This window comes from Pan troglodytes, chromosome 5 (genome assembly GCF_028858775.2).
Source record: "Pan troglodytes isolate AG18354 chromosome 5, NHGRI_mPanTro3-v2.0_pri, whole genome shotgun sequence".
NCBI classification, from domain to species: Eukaryota; Metazoa; Chordata; class Mammalia; order Primates; family Hominidae; genus Pan; species Pan troglodytes.
Genome location: NC_072403.2, coordinates 49,170,486 through 49,188,210, shown reverse-complemented (window position 1 = coordinate 49,188,210; position 17,725 = coordinate 49,170,486). Strand labels below are relative to the sequence as shown.

The following is a 17,725-nucleotide window of genomic DNA, read 5'->3' as shown; positions in this document are numbered from 1 at the left end:
GTGGTGATGTGGTGATGTGATGGTAGTAATGGTGGTGGTGATGTGGTGATGGTAGTAATGATGGTGGTGGTGATGTGGTGATGGTAGTAATGATGGTGGTGGTGATGTGATGGTAGTAATGATGGTGGTGGTGATGTGATGGTAGTAATGATGGTGGTGGTGATGTGATGTTGGTAATGATGGTGGTGATGTGATGGTAGTGATGGTGGTGGTGATGTGATGGTGGTAATGATGCTGGTGGTGATGTGATGGTAATGATGTTGGTGATGTGGTGATGGTGGTGATAATGGTAATGATGATGTTGCTGATGTGATGGTGATGGTGAAGGAGGTGATGACAGTGTGTAAGCTCCCTGATGGCAAGGACCTTGTCTTTTGTTAATCATTATGTCTTCGAAGCCTAGTGGAGGTGATGGTGATAGTTTGGGAGAAAAATGTCTGTGATCTGAGTGAAGACGAAGCTAGTAATGGTGGATAATGAAGACAGAGGTGCGGATTGTGGTAAAATTGGTGGTAGTGGTAATGGATGGTGTTACACCACTTCCGGTTTAAAGGTGAGGAGAAATGCAGAAGATGCCACCTGGAGCTGCTGAAAATGGGCTTACGTCATATTACCTCTAACCCATGGCCAGAAAGACTCTCCCTCTATATCACCTCATCACCTTAGGCAATGAGCAGGCTCCTGAAACTCCTGAGAACTTAGAAAGATGGTTCTAAGTCCTTTAGCCTTGCATTGGCCTCATCTATTGTCCTGGCCTTGACTCATCAGTAGGCCATGGGAAAATCTCAGCAGGCCCCAGCGTCTGATGATTAGAGACACAAGACTCTCCACATTCCCACCCCTGTCTCTTTTCTGAGGGGCCCCTCTCTATCAAAAAAAGGCTCATCTAAATGTCCCTGGTCTGTGGCTCCCATCTAGCCCCTGACAGAGCAACCTTGCTCAAGCCATGTATTTCTCTGTGCCCCTGCCCTCACACCTCTCTTTGACCACGGGACAAAGAAATGTCTTTCTGTGAGGGAACAGGGAGAAGGTCTGCCAGGGACCAGAGAAGCCCTCGCATGCAGAGCATCAGATAGTCCTTGACAGCCAAGCTGGGCCTCGGGAAGTGCCTGACAAGTCTCAGGTTCCTGGGGGCAGGAGGTAGGCAGAGGGTCTCTGCAATGCCTTAAAGCCCTGTTCCTTGGCACAGCCTGTCCTGGCTCCAAGCCTGGCCCTACTCCCTCCTCACTCTTCTCTTCCACTCCACGATTTATGCCTGTGACTCCCCACACTGAACTCCATGCAGTCTCGCCCCCCACACTTTGCCTGTGCTGCTCCCCCATCCCCTGGGAATGTCCTCTCCTCTATCTGGCCAGCTCCTGTTTGTCCTTCAAAATTCAGTCCAAGAGGCACATCTCTAGGGGTTTTCCTTGAAGCTCTCAGTCTGGGCTGGGAGTTCCTCCCTATGCCTTGACTATCAAGGCACATGCCACATGTAAAATGAAAGTTAATTTCCAATCACTTTTTTTTTTTTTTTAGAGACAGGATCTTGCTCTGTCGCCCAGGCTAGAGTACAGTGGCATGATCATAGCTCAGTACAGCATCGAACTCCTGGGCTCAGGTGATCCTCCTGCCTCAGCCTCCTAAGTAGCTAGGACTGCAGGCACATACCATCACACCCAGCCCCAGCCACCTCCTTCAGGTCATGCTGTGCTTTGTCTTAGCGCCTGGTCGGTGCCCGACATCTGGCATAGCCTCTAGCACATGTTGGGCTCAGCAATGGTCTGCAGAATTAGTTAAATTAATGGGTTGGATGAAAGATGGATTAAATAAATAATGAATGAATAATCCATGACATTCATTCATTCAATCTCAATAATCGAGAAAATTAAAAAATACAATAAGGTACCATTTTTATCTATTTAATTATTTGGGGGAGGGTTTCTCCTAGAATTAGACTGGAAGAAGTAAGATAGGTTGGAGCCAAGAAGTTCTAGCGCCAAGTTTAGCACTATTTGAAATAGCGAAAATAGTGAAAAGTCGGAAAGAGTAATGAAAAACCAATATGGAGCTGGTTAAATAGATTATGGAACATTCATGCCATGGAATATGATGTAGCTATTAAAAAGAACACAAGGATTCTCATGATTGCTGGTGGAAGTGTAAAATGATGTAGCAATTTTGGAAAAGTTTGGTAATTATTCAAAATGTTAAACATATCATTACCATATGATCGAGCAGCAATTCCACTCCTAGGTATATACCCAAGAGAAGTGAATGCATACATCCAAACAAAACTTGTACACAAATGTTCATAGCAGCATTACTCATCATAACCTAAAGCAGAAACAACCCAAAGTCCATCAACTGACAAATGGATAAACAAAATGTGGTGTGTCCATATAATAAAATATTATTTGGCAATAAAAAGGAATGAAGTACTGATAAATGCTACAATATGGCAGTACCTTGAAAACATGCTAAGTGAAAGAAGATAGTTACCAAAACATCATATATATATACACATATATATGATGGGAGGACCACCTGAACCCAGGGCTGGGGAGGGGCGTCGAGGCTGCAGTGAGCCATGATTGTGCTGCTGCACTCCAGCCCGGGTGACAGAGTGAGACCCTGTCTCAAAAAAAAAAAAAAAAACACATTTCAGAATAGTAGGTATAATATGCTCTTCTTTTTATTTATAATAAATATGTATATATAGACAGAGAGAGAGCTATTAATTACAAACAGGAAAAAGAAGGTCTGAAATGGTACACACCAAGCCATTTGTAAGAGTTACCTTTATGTGGTCAGCTTCATGGATAGGGAGGGGGCTTTTATTTTATATGCCTTTAGCATTTGCCTTTTTACCATAAGTATGTCCTGCTTTTGACAGTTTAAACAAGAAGGAAAGCGAAATCACATGGAGATTCCACTGAAGGCTGATGAATCAGGGCCTAGAGCACGCTGGCATCCATGCCAACAGAAAGAGTGTCCCAGGAGCCAGGATGTTTCTGGAATGCCAGGGAGTGGCCTTCTTGGAGGGACAGCAGGACTTTGCGAGCCTGGGCCTTTTTACCTTGGATCTCAGGCAAAGCCAGGAGCCTGGCCTGGAACCAAAGTTGTTTATACATTGACGAGGTGAAAGATTTACACCGAGTGAACCTAGGGTTCAAAATTCACAAGCTCCTACAGTATGTACACTAGAACAAAGCCTCCTTTCTGCCCAGCTCTCCTGCCCCATGGCGGCCGGACACCTCTCACTCATCTCACCTGCCTTTCCAGACACAAAATTGTACATTATATGTATGCTTCTTTTTCTTATTCTTGGTCTTGGAGACTGGTCCATAAGTGTATACTATACAAAGAGACAACTCCTTCATTAATTTTTTTAGAGAAAAAGGTCTCACTATGTTCCCCAGGCTGGAGTCAATCTCCTGGGCCTAAGCAATCCTCCTACCTCAGCCTCCCAAGTGGCTAGACTACAGACACACCACAGCTCTCAGCTAGCCTCCTTCATTTTAGAGTCTCACAGTACCCCATGGTTGGGACCCCATTTTATGGGTGGGCCATGCTCTACTGAGCAGCCCCAATTGGGCATTTAGATTTTTTCTGAACTTTTATAGGTCAACAGTCTCTTATCCAAACTGTTGGGATCAGAAGTACATACATGGTTGTACATGTATGGTTGACCTTTGAACAACACGGGTTTGAACTGCACTGGTCTGCTCATAAATTGATTTTTCTCAATAAAAGTCACAAGTTTTGTGCCTGTCTCTCCTGCTCCCCTTCCATCTCCTCCACCCCTGCCGCCTCTGCCACCCCTGAGACAGCAAGACCAACCCCTCATCTTCCTCCTCCTCCTCAGCCTTCTCAATATGAAGACAGTGAGGATGAACACCTTTATGATGATCCACTTCCACTTAATATTTTCTCTTCCTCATGGTTTTTTAAATAACATTTTCTTTTCTGTAGCTTACCTTATTGTAAGAATACAGTATATAATATATATAAAACATATAAAATATGTGTTAATCGACTGTTTATTATTGGTAAGGCTTCTGGTCGACAGTAGGCTATTAATGAAGTCTTAGGGGAATCAAAAATTATAGGCAGATTTTCAACAGCAAGGGGTTTGGTGCCCCTAACCCCTGTGTTGTTCAAGGATCAGCTATATATGTGTGTGTGTGTATATGTATGTGTGTGTGTGTATATATATATATACACACACACACACACACATATTCAGAAAGGTAATTTAGCATATATTCCATATATTGTAAAATACCCTAATGGTTGGCCGGGTGCGGTGGCTCCCGTCTGTAATCCCAGCACTTTGGGAGGCCGAGGCAGGCAGATCACCTGAGGTTAGGAGTTCAAGACCAGCCTGGCCAAAATGGTGAAACCCCGTCTCTACTAAAAATACAAAAATTAGCTGGGCGTGGTGGCAGGCACCTATAACCCTAGCTACTGGGGAGGCTGAGGCAGGAGAATCGCTTGAACCTAGGAGGCAAAGGTTGTAGTGAGCTGAGCCCGTGCCACTGCACTCCAGCCTGGGCAACAAGAACAAAACTCCGTCTCAAAAAAATAAAAAATAATAAAATACCCTAATGGGACCTATCCCATCATCAAACATGTTAATGTTTCCACTGCAAATATGGATGATAAGTGGAATTAATAAAGATTATAAATGGTCTTGTCAGGTTTTTTTTTTTTATAACAAGTGAGTGTGTGCCAATCTAATGTGAGAAATCCCAGTTTTCAGAACTTTCTGGGTCTCAAAAGTGCAGATGAGGCTATCTGGAGCCATACAAAGAATACTGCACTGAATAATTTTGGACACATGTAATTTTGCAAGTGTACAAATACATCCACAGGATACAGTTCTAAAGTAGAGAAGCAGGGACACAAGCTATGCTCATTTGTGATTTTGATAGATTTTTTCATAATAATAACTTTGGCTGTGAGCTGCTACACTGCATGGTTTTCCAGACACTCTCACTTTTGTCTGATAACTTTGGGGTAATGAAAATTCTTCCTCGAGAGTCGGAAGGAGGAAGAGAAGCAAATTAAAGGGCACAGGCGGGGTGCAGTGACTCACCCCTGTAATCCCAACACTTTGGGAGGTCGAGGCGTGTCAATCACATGAGGTCAGGAGTTCGAGACCAGCCTGGCCAGCATATCAAAACCCTGTCTCTAGTAAAAATACAAAAATTAGCCGGGCATGGTGGCGCACATATGTAATCCCAGCTACTCGGGAGGCTGAAGCACAAGAATCACTTGAACCTGGGAGGCAGAGGTTACAGTGAGCTGAAATCACGCCACTGAACCCCGGCCTGGGCAACAGAGTGAGACTCCCTCTCAAAAAAAAAATAAAAATAAAAATAAATAAATGGTATAAACATACAGTGAGATAGAAGGAATAAATTCAATGTTCGAAAGCTGAGTAAGGTGACTATATTTAACCAAAATGTATTGTACTTGGGTAATGGATGCTGTGAACACCCTGGCTTGGTCACTACACATTATATACATGTCACAAAATTTCTCGTGTACTCCATCAATTTGTACAAATAATTTAAAAAACTCTTCCTCCTGGCCTGTCTGCACAAAGCCAGACTCAGGGTCTCTGGCCCTCAGGAGAAGCATCCAGAGGGCTGTGAGAGTGTACGATTTGCAGTCAGAAGGACAGCAGGACAGTCCCCTTCCTCCTCTGTGACCCTGAGCAAGTTACCTGTGTCTGTCCTGAGCTTTCATTTCCTCCCCTGCCTCCAGGACAGTCCCTCTGCACTTGCCCACCAACCTGTGCTCCACTCTCCTGGCCAGCCCCAGCCCCAGGAACTGGGTTTTGCCTGCCCTCCCTCAGGGAAGAAGAGTCCAAGCCAACAGAAAAAGGTCCACAGGCTTTTTAATGGTGTGATGGCTACTTCCCTTCCGAGACCCGATCTAATCATTGACAGTGGCTTCCAGGGTGTTGGGGTGGGGTGGACAGGTGCAGGATGGGCAGAGGCCATGCAGTGACTGGGAAGGGCTTGGGGAGGGGTGTTACATTCTGTTTGGCATGTAAACATTCTTAGGTGGCTTCCCGAGGGAGAGGAAGGGCAACTCCCTGCTCCCCACCCCATGCCCACCAGGGCTGGTCCCTGGAGTTCAGAAGACTGAGCAAACCAGGCCTCTGTGAGGAGCTTGGAAATGGGGAGCCTGGGGCACAGCCCCTCTCCTCTCCTGTGCCCCCTTCGTGCACGGTGTGGCTGGGGAGGGAAGGCATGTGTTGGGGTGAGCAGACCCTGCATCTGAGTCAGTGACATAGGTTGTTGTGATGGGGAAGTGCTGAGGGAGGTGGTGTGACACTTTTACAGAGGAAGGGCTCAGGACCTGGAGGCCTGGTGGAGAGAATGAATGCTCAGGGGGAAGAGGCTGCAGCTGGGGTTGGGGGCACCGGGAGATGTGGCTTCCTCTGCCCTGGATGCTTCCTGGGGAGAGGCACAGAGGCAGTCCCCTAGGTGACCCCCTCCCCACTGGCCCACTTTCCCTCCCCCACCTCTCCTGGTGACATTCAGTGACTCAGAGGCCTGAGGTCAGTTGGGAGCCCTAGGGAGGTGTGGAATCCCAAGGGCAGACTGGGTTTTGCGTCTCTGCCAGCTCCAGTGCTGAGTGAAGCTGGGGGTAGAATGGACCTGGGGCTCTCTCAGGCCCCCCTCTTCCTCCCAGCTCCAAACCAGGGTGTTGTTGGTCCTGGGGCAGAGGTGAGGCTGGGGGCCCTACATTCACGGTTCGGTTGGTGGCAAGGAGCAGGCCCAGGGCCTGGGCACCAGGAGTCATATCCTGGTCCCCACCTGGCACGAGCTGATTGTCATTCGGAGAAGCTCTAGGTGGGAGGCAGTGGCCCTTCCTCCACTCCCTCTGCTGGACCCAGAGGGCAGTAGAGGGCCTTGGGAGGGCCTCAAGTTGACAAGGAGGGCTCTGTCCGGAGAAGTTTCCTGAGTGTTCTGGGAGCTTCTGCATCAGCGTGGGGTGGACGTCAAAGGCTGTCCACCCAGGAGTCCACCCCTCAGCTGGTCTGCAGAGAAGCCACCACCCTGGCCTGGAAGTGGCTGCCCAAGCTGCTGACTCTCCATGAGGGGGAGGCTGCTTTCAGGGTCAGCTGCCTTGTGGGCATCCTTCTGGGTGATGGTGGCTGGACGCAGCCAGACTGCTGGGGCACACTAAGGCCTTTCTTCCTCTTTCCCTGGATGTCTTGGCTTGCTCTCTGTGACTCAGGGAAGGACAGAGAGGCTAGGCCAGGGGACAGAGGCTGCAGGTGCCTGTCCAGATAGGCAGGGCTGGCTGTCCCATCTGCAGCCGGTGTGCTGCTTGCCCCAGATGTAGGCAGTTGAGGCTCATGATGAGGTGGGGTGAGCTATGCAGGAGCCAGAACCCAGGAAGAGTCCCCACATCCATTCCTGGACTAGAGCAGCTGCACGGGCTGGGGTCGGGGCAAGAAGGAACAGGCTGAAGGGTGAGCTGAGGGAAGAGTGGGCTTGGGCTGGGGACCCATCACTCAAGCATACAATCTGGAAGTTAGAAGGGCCTTTCTGCCTCCAGGGGCCAGCTGTCTGTTGGTCCACCTGTCTCTGCTCTCTCTGCCCATTGCGGGAGACGATGCCTGAGCCAGCCCTCCCTCCCTCCCACAGGCGGGAGGACAGGGAGGGTGACCCCACCAGAACTGAGTCCCCGAATCTCCGAAGGGCCAGTGCAAAGATGGTAACCAGCCACTCTCCACCTGCTTTGAACTCAGGAAAGAGCAGGTTGGCTGGAACTGCAGTAGGCAGGACTGAGGTTAGATGACAGGAAGGAATTCCTGATGGTGAAGGGTCCTGAGCACTAGATCAGGGGAACAGGGGAGGGAGTAAAACTTTGTTAAAGCCCCCTCCAACTTCCCACTGGGAAATACTTGCCCAGGAAGGCAGCCCACATACTTCCTATGGTTCCCACAGAGGCTCCACCCAAATCTGGAGGCAAGAGGTTTCTGCACCCCAGAGGTGCAGGGGAGCACATCCCCTGCCCACAGAATCACCTGCCCACCCATCTCCAAGATCACTTGCCCACTGCCTCTCACCGAGTTGTCCAGGATGGAGCCAACTTTGGGGCAGGTCAGACCTGCCCCCTCACACCTGAGTAGACCGATGTTCCCTGGGTCCCCAACCCCAGCCTGGCAGTCCAGAGGCCGTCCCTGGCCACAATGGCTCCCAGAAGACTGTGGGGCTGGACCCTCGCGGGGAGGCTGGAGCCTCCACTTCTGGAATTTGAGGCTGCTTCTCTGAAGGGGTGGGGGGACTTTGGCTGGAAAGGGGTCGGAGGAGGGCAAGGCGCCGCAGGAGGTGTAGGCAGAGATTGCTGGGGGAGCATGGAGCGTAGCCTAGGCCTGGTGGGCGAACGAACCAGGCGTCCCCAGAAGTGGAGTCCTCGATGAAAAGTGGCTGAGCCTTCCCCGGGGCGGAGAGACTGATGTGAGGCTGGCCGGCCTGACGGGCGGCGGGAGGATGAGAGGACACAGGGCGAGGAAGGGGAGGCAGACCCTCCCCGCGGCGCGGGGCCGCGTCCCCCACCGGCCCTAAGGCCTGGCGGGGCGCCGCGTGTGCTCGCGCGCGTCCTCGCGGGTGCAGGCGGAAAGCTGGGGCCGCGGGTGGCGCGCGTCGGGCGCGTAAGGCTGTGCTGGGAGCTGCTCCAGTGTGGCCGGCTGCGGGTGGGGGGCCGGGGTGAGGGTGGGGGACCGCGGAGAGCAGCGGGCGTCATTATCTGGCCCCAGCCCGGCCCTCCGCGCCTCCTACCCGGCCTTTGGTTGTTGCGCGCTGAGCCTGGAGTTTCCCTCTGGGTCCTTTCTTGGAGCCCCCGGGGGAGGGGGTGCCATCAGGCTGGGCCCGGGCCGGCGGGACGCCCCGGGGCGGGGGGACCCCGGACCGGGCCTGGTGCGAGGGGGAGGGGCTCTCTCTGCGGGACAGGGACTGGCTCCGGGGGGACGCGCTGGCATTGCGCGCGGCGGGTGTGGACGCGGGGAGGCGCGGGCTGCGCGGCGCTGGGGCCCTGGCTCCGGCTTGGGCTCGCCCTGGGCCCAGGCCGCGGCCAGGAGGTTGTTTGTGGCGGAGGTCAGCAGCAGTGGCCGACCCTGGGGGCGTCTGCAGCTGGAGCCTGCTTGAGAGCAGAAGGCAGGAGAAAAGAAGAGGGCAAAGAAACAAAACAAGGAGAAATATTTCAGAATCCTCCTGGGCACTGGGCACTGGAGTCCGGCATCCTCAGAGCTGAGACTGAGACCATGGCACAGATGGGTAAACTGAGGCCTGGCTCTCTGTCCTCCAGGGCAGGACCTCGAGGGGCCACACGCTTCCAGGCTGCTGCTGGAAGAGCCTGCTGCTGGCTTTCTTTGGGGTCCTCATTTCATCTTTAAAATTCTCATGGATTTTGCATTCTAACCTAGAATATACCTATGTTTATATTAATATGAAATGTTTTCTCCCAAGGAGTCAAAGCACTGGGCTTTATCCTTTGGCTTCCAATGCCCCATGGCATACCAGAGGCTGTGTGTGGACCCACTGGCCCCCATCAGCTTTTCCTAAGCCTGGCCTCTCCGGCACCCCCTCCACACATGACATGCTTACTGAAGCCACTTCACTGAGCCCAGTGACAGGGCTGGAACCCAAATCAGAGTAAGGCAGAGCACAGTTGGGAGGTGCTGGACAGGAGGTGTCACTGAGGGTCCCTCCTGATCTTCCATAGCCCCTGACCTTGGTTCTGGAGAAGCCCCTCCTGGTGGAGGCCTGTGGCCACCCTCTGCCCACCCTGGGGCTGGCAGCGGTTTCTCACCTGCTGGTGATGGCTGTGTCCGATGCTGGGGCCGCGCCATGGGATCTGCTGGCGGGCTGCTGGGCTGCAACAGGCATGGGCATGCGGAGGCCAATGGGGCGGGGAATCCGGCTCCTGGTGGCGGCTGCCTTCCCGCTCTTCCTGGGCAAGGCCGCTGCCGGCTCAGAGGCGGGCGTGTCCTCCTCAGAGCCCGTGCCTGAGAGGGTCTCAGAGGCACGGCGCTGCTCCTCACTGGAGGAGGACGAGGCCCCTGAGGCCAGCCGCAACAGCAGGCGGCCCTGCCTCTTCTCCATCACCAGCCGCGCCAGGTCCTGCTGCGGCCGAGCCCGCTTGCTCCACCGCTCTTTGGCCGACAGTGAGCCTGAGGGCTCCGAGCCCGTGTCCTCCTCAGAGAGCAGGACAGGGATACGGCTCCTGGGGCGAGAGCCTGGCATAGCATGGCGTCTGGGGGAGATGGTGGCCACTTTCTCAGGGCTTGGCTCCAGCGGGGACACTGGGGCTGGCCCGTCTGCAAGGGCCGGGCCATTGGGCAGTGAGTTTGTGGCCATCTCTGAGGGGGTTTCCCGGGGGGGGCCAGACAGGGCAGAGCCCTCTATCTCAGCCCCATTCAGCCCTGACAGGGCGAGGCCGTTCTCCAGGGGCGCTCGGGCCCCCTCCTCCACAGCGCCCCCATCAGAGGCCAGCTCCAGACCCAGCTCGCCCCCAGCGCTGAACTCCTCAGACCGCAAGGCTTGTCCACCGGAAGACATGACGTTGAGGTGGGTTTTCTCCGCAATGTGCACAAAGGTCCTCTCAACTTTGGTGAAGGGTGAGGAGGTGACTGCCACGCCCCCGACCCCTGTGGCCACTGTCCCGGCCCCCAGCCCTGCCCCAGGCCCTGGGGGCTTGGGCTCAGACTTGAGGACAGAGGACAGGGTGCCTGGCTCAGATACGTCCAGCTGGCTGCCCGTGGGCTGGGGCCGCTCATGCTGAGGAGTGAGGGCAGCCAGGGTGCCCAGGTCGGGGTCGGGGGCCAGTTCGGCAGTGACGGGCGACTTCTTCATGTCGCCAGGAGAGACAAGCACCAGCGTTTTGGAGCCCTCCTCAGGCTCCAGGTCCCCATCGGCCATGGAGGCCCGGCCCCTGGACTCCTTCTGATCGTCTGCCAGCAGCGTGGACGGGGCGCCCTCCTGGCTCCGGTCGGTGCTCCTCTCACTCCCCTCACTGCTGGAGCCACTACAAGGCCCCAGCACCTCCCCCAAGGCAACTGCCGCTGCAGCCTCCTCCTCCTCTTCCTCCTCCTCCTCTTCCTCCTCCTCCTCTTCCTCCTCTTCTTCTTCCTCATCCTCTTCTTCTTCTTCCTCATCTTCCTCCTCCTCCTCCTCTTCCTCCTTCCCATTAGCCTGAGGCTGAACAGGAGCCAGTGGGACCTGGGGGGTGGTGAGCAGCATGTGCGAGAAGCCCACCTTCCGCACCCTGTTGAGCAACCGCGCCCGTTCTCGGTAATCGGAGAGGTCTCTTTTGAAGTCCTGGTAGGGCAGACTCAGAGGCACAGCTCGTGGGAGGCCATTCACCTCAAATGGGGGCGCCACGGAGAACACCTGCAAGGGGCATACACAGGGACCCTCTGAGGTCACCCACCCTCCTGGGCCCAGGAAGACTTCAACTGCACCCACAAGCTAGGAGACTCACAGGCCCAGGTCGTCTACCAGAGTGTGAGCTCCATAAAGTTAAGCACAGGCACTGGGTCTGTCTTGTTCACTGCTCTGTCCCCAGGGCCTAGAATGGTCTCTGGCGCCTAGTGAGTGCTCAGGAAACCTCTGATGAATGACTGTCCATGCTCTAGGTCCCCTGAAGTCCCAGGCCCTGATCCTGGTGGCCTTTCTGCCTCCCAGCCTCTCTATGTCCCCAGCCCCTCTCATCGCCATGTGCATCCTGCACCCGAGTCAGCAACAATAACAGAAAATGAAAACTGGAAGGAACCACGACCACCACGCAGATCAGCCCTTCCTTTTACAGATGAGAAAGCCAGGTCCAGAGACGGGCGGCAAGTATCTGTGCCACTTCCTGGATGGGCTGTGCCGGGCTGGCTCCTAGATGCCCTCAGTACCACCTCAGGGTGTGCAGTTTCTCTGTGGCCAGAGAGCTGGCTGCCCAGGGCCACCAGATCCTGTGCTGGACAAGGGCAAAGGCAGGGCTGTCCTCTACCCTTAAAAGTGCAGGCTGGGCCCCTCGACCTCCAATCCATCCTCTCAGCCAGGAATTTGTACAGCCCTCGACAGGTATACTTGAGCTCCATTCCGTTTTCCTCTTCAGAGTTTTGTGCAGAGCCCTTGGCAATGTGATGGACAAAGCAGTCCTTGGTTTTCTAGACTCTTGCCATGTCCCCCTTAGCCTCCTTCCTTCCAGACTAGAAAGGTCTGACCACCTGGTCAGGACCTTGGCTGCTGTGTCTCCTTCACTCTAGCTCCACCCTGTTCAATACACAGACATCCCCAGGCACCCGCAATGCCCTGGGCGCATCAGGGCTGACACAGCTTTGTTCCATGGTGGGACGGTGCTGACGATGTCCAGCACTTTGCTAGCGTTTTCGAACACGCTGGGCTTCTGTCTTCCTAAGCTAGCAGAACACAGCCCATCCAGACCAGAAGCCCCGGGGATATCCTGCCTCCCCACTTTCCTGCCCATCTACGCTGCCAAGGAGTCCTGCCAAGCATCCTTCTTAAACTTTTCTGTGTCTGCTACCCCAGGCCCACGAGCACAGCCTTGCCTTTCCTGGTGGTTCCCCAGCCACCGGCCTGTTCTCTCCATTCTGCACTGCCGTCCATCCTTTTTACATCTGCCTGAGTGATCTTCCTGAAACTTAATCTGATTCCATCTCTCTCTGCTTCAAATCTGCTGTGGCTGCCACAGTCCTTAGGAGACAGTTCAGATCTTTTTTTTTTTTTTTGATATGGAGCCCTGCTCTGTCGCCCAGGCTGGAGTGCAGTGGCACGATCTCGGCTCACTGCAACCTCTGCCTCCCGGGTTCAAGTGATTTTCCCATCTCAGCCTCCCTAGTAGCTGGGATTACAGGTGCCCGCCACCACGCCCCGCTAATTTTTTTTTATTCTTAGTAGAGACGGGGTTTCGCCGTGTTGGCCAGGCTGGTCTCAAACTCCTGACCTCAGGTGATCCACCCGCTTCGGCCTCCCAGAGTGCTGGGATTACAGGCGTGAGCCACCACGCCTGGCCTAAGACAGTTCAGATCTTTGACTTGGCCCATGAATCCCCCACCCAGCCCTGTGACCTGGCTCCTACTGGCTGCTCTGGTCTCACTTACTGCAACACCCTCCGTCCCCTGCCCCTGCCTACACTCCACGCATTCCGATGCTTCCAGAAGTTCCTAAGTGCATCTTCCAGCTCACACTTAGCCCAGGCAGTTTCCTCCACCTGGGGGCTCCTCTCACCTCCTCTCTGCACATGATAACTTGCTACCCTTCCTTCAAGACCAGCTCAAACAGCTCCTGGTCTTAGCAAAGAGGAGACAAAGCCTTCCTGTCAACTTTCCTGTCCACCCACCAAGCAGATTTACTTATTCTCCCTTTTCTACTTGTTTTCCACATCCTTCTGTGAGAGAATCTCCCACCTATTGTCCTACATGCGTGTATTTATAGGGTTCCCTCTCCTGATACACAGAGATCCCTGAGGGTTTCTTCATTCACTCCTTCAAGAAGTGGTCTTTAAATGTCTCTTGTCCTGGTCACCATGTTATAGTCTAAGAATCTGTGGATCAAGTATGAACAAGATAGAGATGGTCCTTATTTTTTCTATGTCAGGAAACTAAGTGGGGATATGCACATTCCACAAAGGTTGTGATCATAAATGAGGTCATATAAGCAAAGGCATATAGCAGTTGCTCAATAAATGTTAGCTCTCTCCCACCCCTACCTCCCACCTCCTGCTCTGCTCACTTTGGTTTGGAGGTCATTGGCCCCCTCCCCAACCCCAGAAAAGCCTGGATGCCACACCTGTGGGGAATAGAGTGTGGGGAAAGGAGGGGGCTCTGCCAGCCGAAGCCTCCATGCAAATAGCACAAAGCCTGGTGGAGACGAAGGCAGAGACCTCCAAGGCTGAGGATCTGTCCAGGGCTGTGGCTGCTCCCCTTCCCAACTGCCATGATCTTCCCTGTAATCAGACCATCAGTGAGGATTTGGTGGGGGTGATGCAAGAAGATAGCTTCAGATTCCAGCAGGACCCCAGCAACCCTGTTTGGGCCAGGTAGGGAACTTTCTTAGAAAACTTTTCTTAGTTAGAAAGTTTTCTTAGAAAGCTTTCTCAGAAAGCTCCCTACCTGGCTCTAACAGGGTTGCTAGGGTCCCCTCAGCCTGGGGAACATGGCAAAACCCTGTTTTCACTAAAAATACAAAAATTAGCTGGGCGTGGTTGTGCACGCCTGTGGTCCCAGCTACTTGAGAGGCTGAGGAGATCAAGGCTGCAGTGAGCTGTGATCGCACCACTGCACTCCAGCCTGAGCAACAGAATGACACTGTCTCAAAAAACACAACAACAACAACAACAACAAAAAACTTTGTCCCCTCCACATATAGGCTGGAAGTGTCCAGAAGAATTTACTTTTTCTGCACAATATTCGTTCTTATTAATCCATTCATTCATTTAGCAAACACTAAGCACCAACTGTGTGCCAGGCCTTGTGCTGGGACACTTTGCCAGTCACCAATGTTATGGCTAGAGAAAATGGCTGGATAGAGGTGGAGGGGCTGCTGTAAGCTTCCGGGTGAGTGGGGACCATGGGGTGGGTGGGTGCTGGCACTGAGAGTCAGGGACAGGTAGACAGAGAGCTCTGAGCATGTCTCTCTTGCAACCACCTCTGAACTCACCCAACTGGCACCAGCACATCCTGCCCAGTAGGGATGGCCTTTAACTCCACCAGGCCACCCATTCTCCTCAGAACCTTTACCTATTGTCCCTCTCTAATCCCTGGCACCTTGGTTAGAGACACCCTTTCCTTTGGTCTCTGGCCAGGCCCTGGATCTCTCTGAAAAGGCCCCATGTAGAGGATGGGATCCCCCGCAACACACACACACAGTGCTCACATTGGATGGTTGTAGGTGGAACCCTTTCTCCTGCCTCCAAGCCCTCCCCTCCTATTACCTGGGAGAGAGGAGGAATGAGAACTGGAAATCAATGATCAGTCATAAAATCAGACTGGGAAACTGAGGCACAGAGAGGGGCATGGATTTGGGCATTGGTCCAGGTTATGAAGCACATCCACCAGGGTGGCCCAGGACCCAAAACTCTTTCCAGTGTCTCCCACTCAGTCCCACATGGGGACACCAACCCTCTGCCTTTTGGGAGGAAGAGCCCTGAATCTCAGGGTGAGGACAACTTTGCCCTAAGGATCACTGCCACCCCCACACCAACCTAGGCATGCTGGCTTTTTGGTTTCAAAGTCCCTCTGCCCTTCCCCCATCTGGCTCTGTGCTGGGGAGGGGCAGAGCCTGGGCTCAAATTCCTCCCTCCTCAGAGAGTAGCCTAACCCTCTCCCTGCCTCTCCTGAATGCCCAGTGAATTATTCATCCATTTGCCCATTTGATCTTGAGTTCATTCACTCAGCCAGTGATCCACAGACACTGTCAGTGTGCCTGGCTCTTTAGCTGTCTGACAAAGTTCACACCTTCTTGCTTCCTTCTCAGGGCAGCAACCTTTATGATTCTAATGTGCTTATTGTGGTTCCCAGGCCTGGCTCGGCACAACATTGTCCACAGTTGCTTTTTAAAAATACACAATCCTGGATCCTACCCCCAGATTCTGTAGGTCAGAGAAGAGGCCCAGAAATCTGGCTGTTTTAAAGCTCCTTAGTGATTCAGAGTTCAGCCAAAGGCATATATGGTAAGGGTTGGGCTGTGGGGAGAGGAGGAGGACAGGCCAATCACACTGATACCCTCAGAGAGAATGAAAGCCCCAGCCCCTCCCCTCCATGCACTGTGCCTCATCTAGAGGGCTAGGCCTCACCAGCTCCAGAGCACAGCCCAAGTCCATGTTTACTCCAGTTAGGAGGAAAAGTGAAGGGATAGGATGGACCAGACTCTGATCTTCAATTGCCACCAACGAAACTGTGCTCTCAGGCCCTTGGGGAAACTTCTCTGACACCGACACTGGAGACGGGGCTCCACATAGCCCCATCCTTAATCCCCACACAGGGTGCATGGAGCCACTCCTGCCTGGACCCCAGCAAGCCCCAGACTTCAGGCACTGCACCCCGGCCCACAGTCCCAAAGTCGAAGATGTGGGCCTGGGAGGCGATGTGTGATGAAAGCAGGAGGGTGAGCCCTGGCTCCCCACTCCTCCTATGCTGAGGTGGGGGGCTTGTGCCTCTCACAGCAGTTCCTCCTCCTCTCTCAGAAACTGCCTCGTGCATGCCTCCCACCTCCTCTCCTCCACTAGGGAAGAAGCACCCCCAACACCCCTGCTCCACCTGCGAGGAGATGAGATGTGCCTGCATCACCTCTGTCAGCTCCGCACTCAGCACTGCCTCTCCCAGACCCTTCACCTGCATTTGTCTGTCTGTGCCACCACTCTCCAAACGTCTCTGCCAAGCCAAGAGCCCTCCCTCCACTCCACCCCACACCCAGGAATGCCAGGGAAGGGGAAGGTGGCGGAAGGGGTAAGATGACCCGGGAACCTGGCCACCTACCCTGGGTCTATGCAGAACCACACCCACTTGACCCCACATCTCTGTGTCCAAAACCCACCCTTGCCTGCCCCAGGGCGAGGAGCTGACAGCCTGTGGGGGGCGTCTTCTAAATGCCCCGGGGCTTTGGGAATGCAGCTGGAGCTTGCCCCTTTGCCTTTCTGGTTGGCAGTGTGCGGGGATGGGGTGGAGGTATGGGGGGCCTTCCTCTTTTACATTGTCCTCCTCACCTTTCCCCTCTCTCTCCAGTCTCAGAAGTCTGCCATGATTTCCTTCTTAGTGGCCCACCCCTCCCACTGACTGAGTTCTCCTTCAACCCATGTTCCATCCCTGCACCCCCAACCCCAGGTTCTCACAGTCCATGCTCCAGTGTCCCTCCTTGGCGGGCCACCCCCACCCTGGCACCCCCAAGGCCAGGGCTGCATCTCCCATATCTCTCAGATGGCCCATCGTAGCAGAGGGCCAGTGGGAGGCTCCTCAGTACAGTGTCCTCTCACAGGCCTCTGGCATCCTAGCTTTCTAGTCCCACCAGACACTTGGTCTCAAAAGCCTGATCCCATACAGAACTGATCACTGGGCCTGGTGGGCCCAGCACCCTACTTCTACACACCCTCCATCCCCACCCGGAAGTTGGCAATTTGGGTTGAGTCCCAGAGACCAGAGTCCACTCACCCCTTCCCTCCCCACCCGTTCAGTGGAAGGAGACTGCCAGCAGGGCAAGGGTGACTCAAGTCCAACTAGGCCCAAACCTCTGGGGTGCCCTCCTCACCCAGCTGCCTGGCTAAGGTGTGGACGAAGCTTATCCACTGACCCAGAACTTGCCCACCCCTCAGTCCCAGAGTCAGCAACAGACTAGCCCCTGCCCTCTGCCCAGCCCGGCGACCTCAGAGCCAGGGTCTACACTGAGAGCTGGGAAAGGAAGGGGGAGGGTGAAAGAAAGCAGGCGGAGGCGCAGGTTCCTGGAAGGCGTCTTTAATCAGGATTTGGTAGTACACAAGCTCTCCGGATTGTCTGCATTAACATACAGGGACTTAAAAAGGCACAAAATCCCTCGCACAGCGACGCGTGACGGCGGGGCGCCCCCTCCCCGCCCGTGCGCGGCCGTGTGCGCGTGGGTGCGTGTCCGTGTCCCACCCCCGTGGCGGCGCCGCGCGTGTGCGTGTCGGTTTCAAGTGTTGGATTTGTACAGTACTCGCAGTCTAGGGGCGGGGGGCTCAGTGCATGCTTTTCTAC

General features: G+C 54.0%; 1 protein-coding gene across 2 annotated transcripts in view; it reads right to left on the bottom strand.

The window, feature by feature from the left end:
- Positions 1–5,870: 5,870 nt before the first annotated feature.
- Positions 5,871–17,725, bottom strand: part of TTBK1 (tau tubulin kinase 1) — a 44,803-nt gene continuing 32,948 nt past the window's right edge. For both annotated transcript variants that reach the window (XM_016955558.3, XM_054685837.2), the window contains exons 14-15: positions 9,820–11,399; positions 5,871–9,147 (exon numbers count right to left, since the gene is read on the bottom strand). In XM_016955558.3, coding sequence (XP_016811047.2) covers positions 8,754–9,147; positions 9,820–11,399 — 1,974 coding nt within the window. In that variant the 3' untranslated portion in view covers positions 5,871–8,753. The remainder of the gene's footprint in view (positions 9,148–9,819; positions 11,400–17,725) is intronic.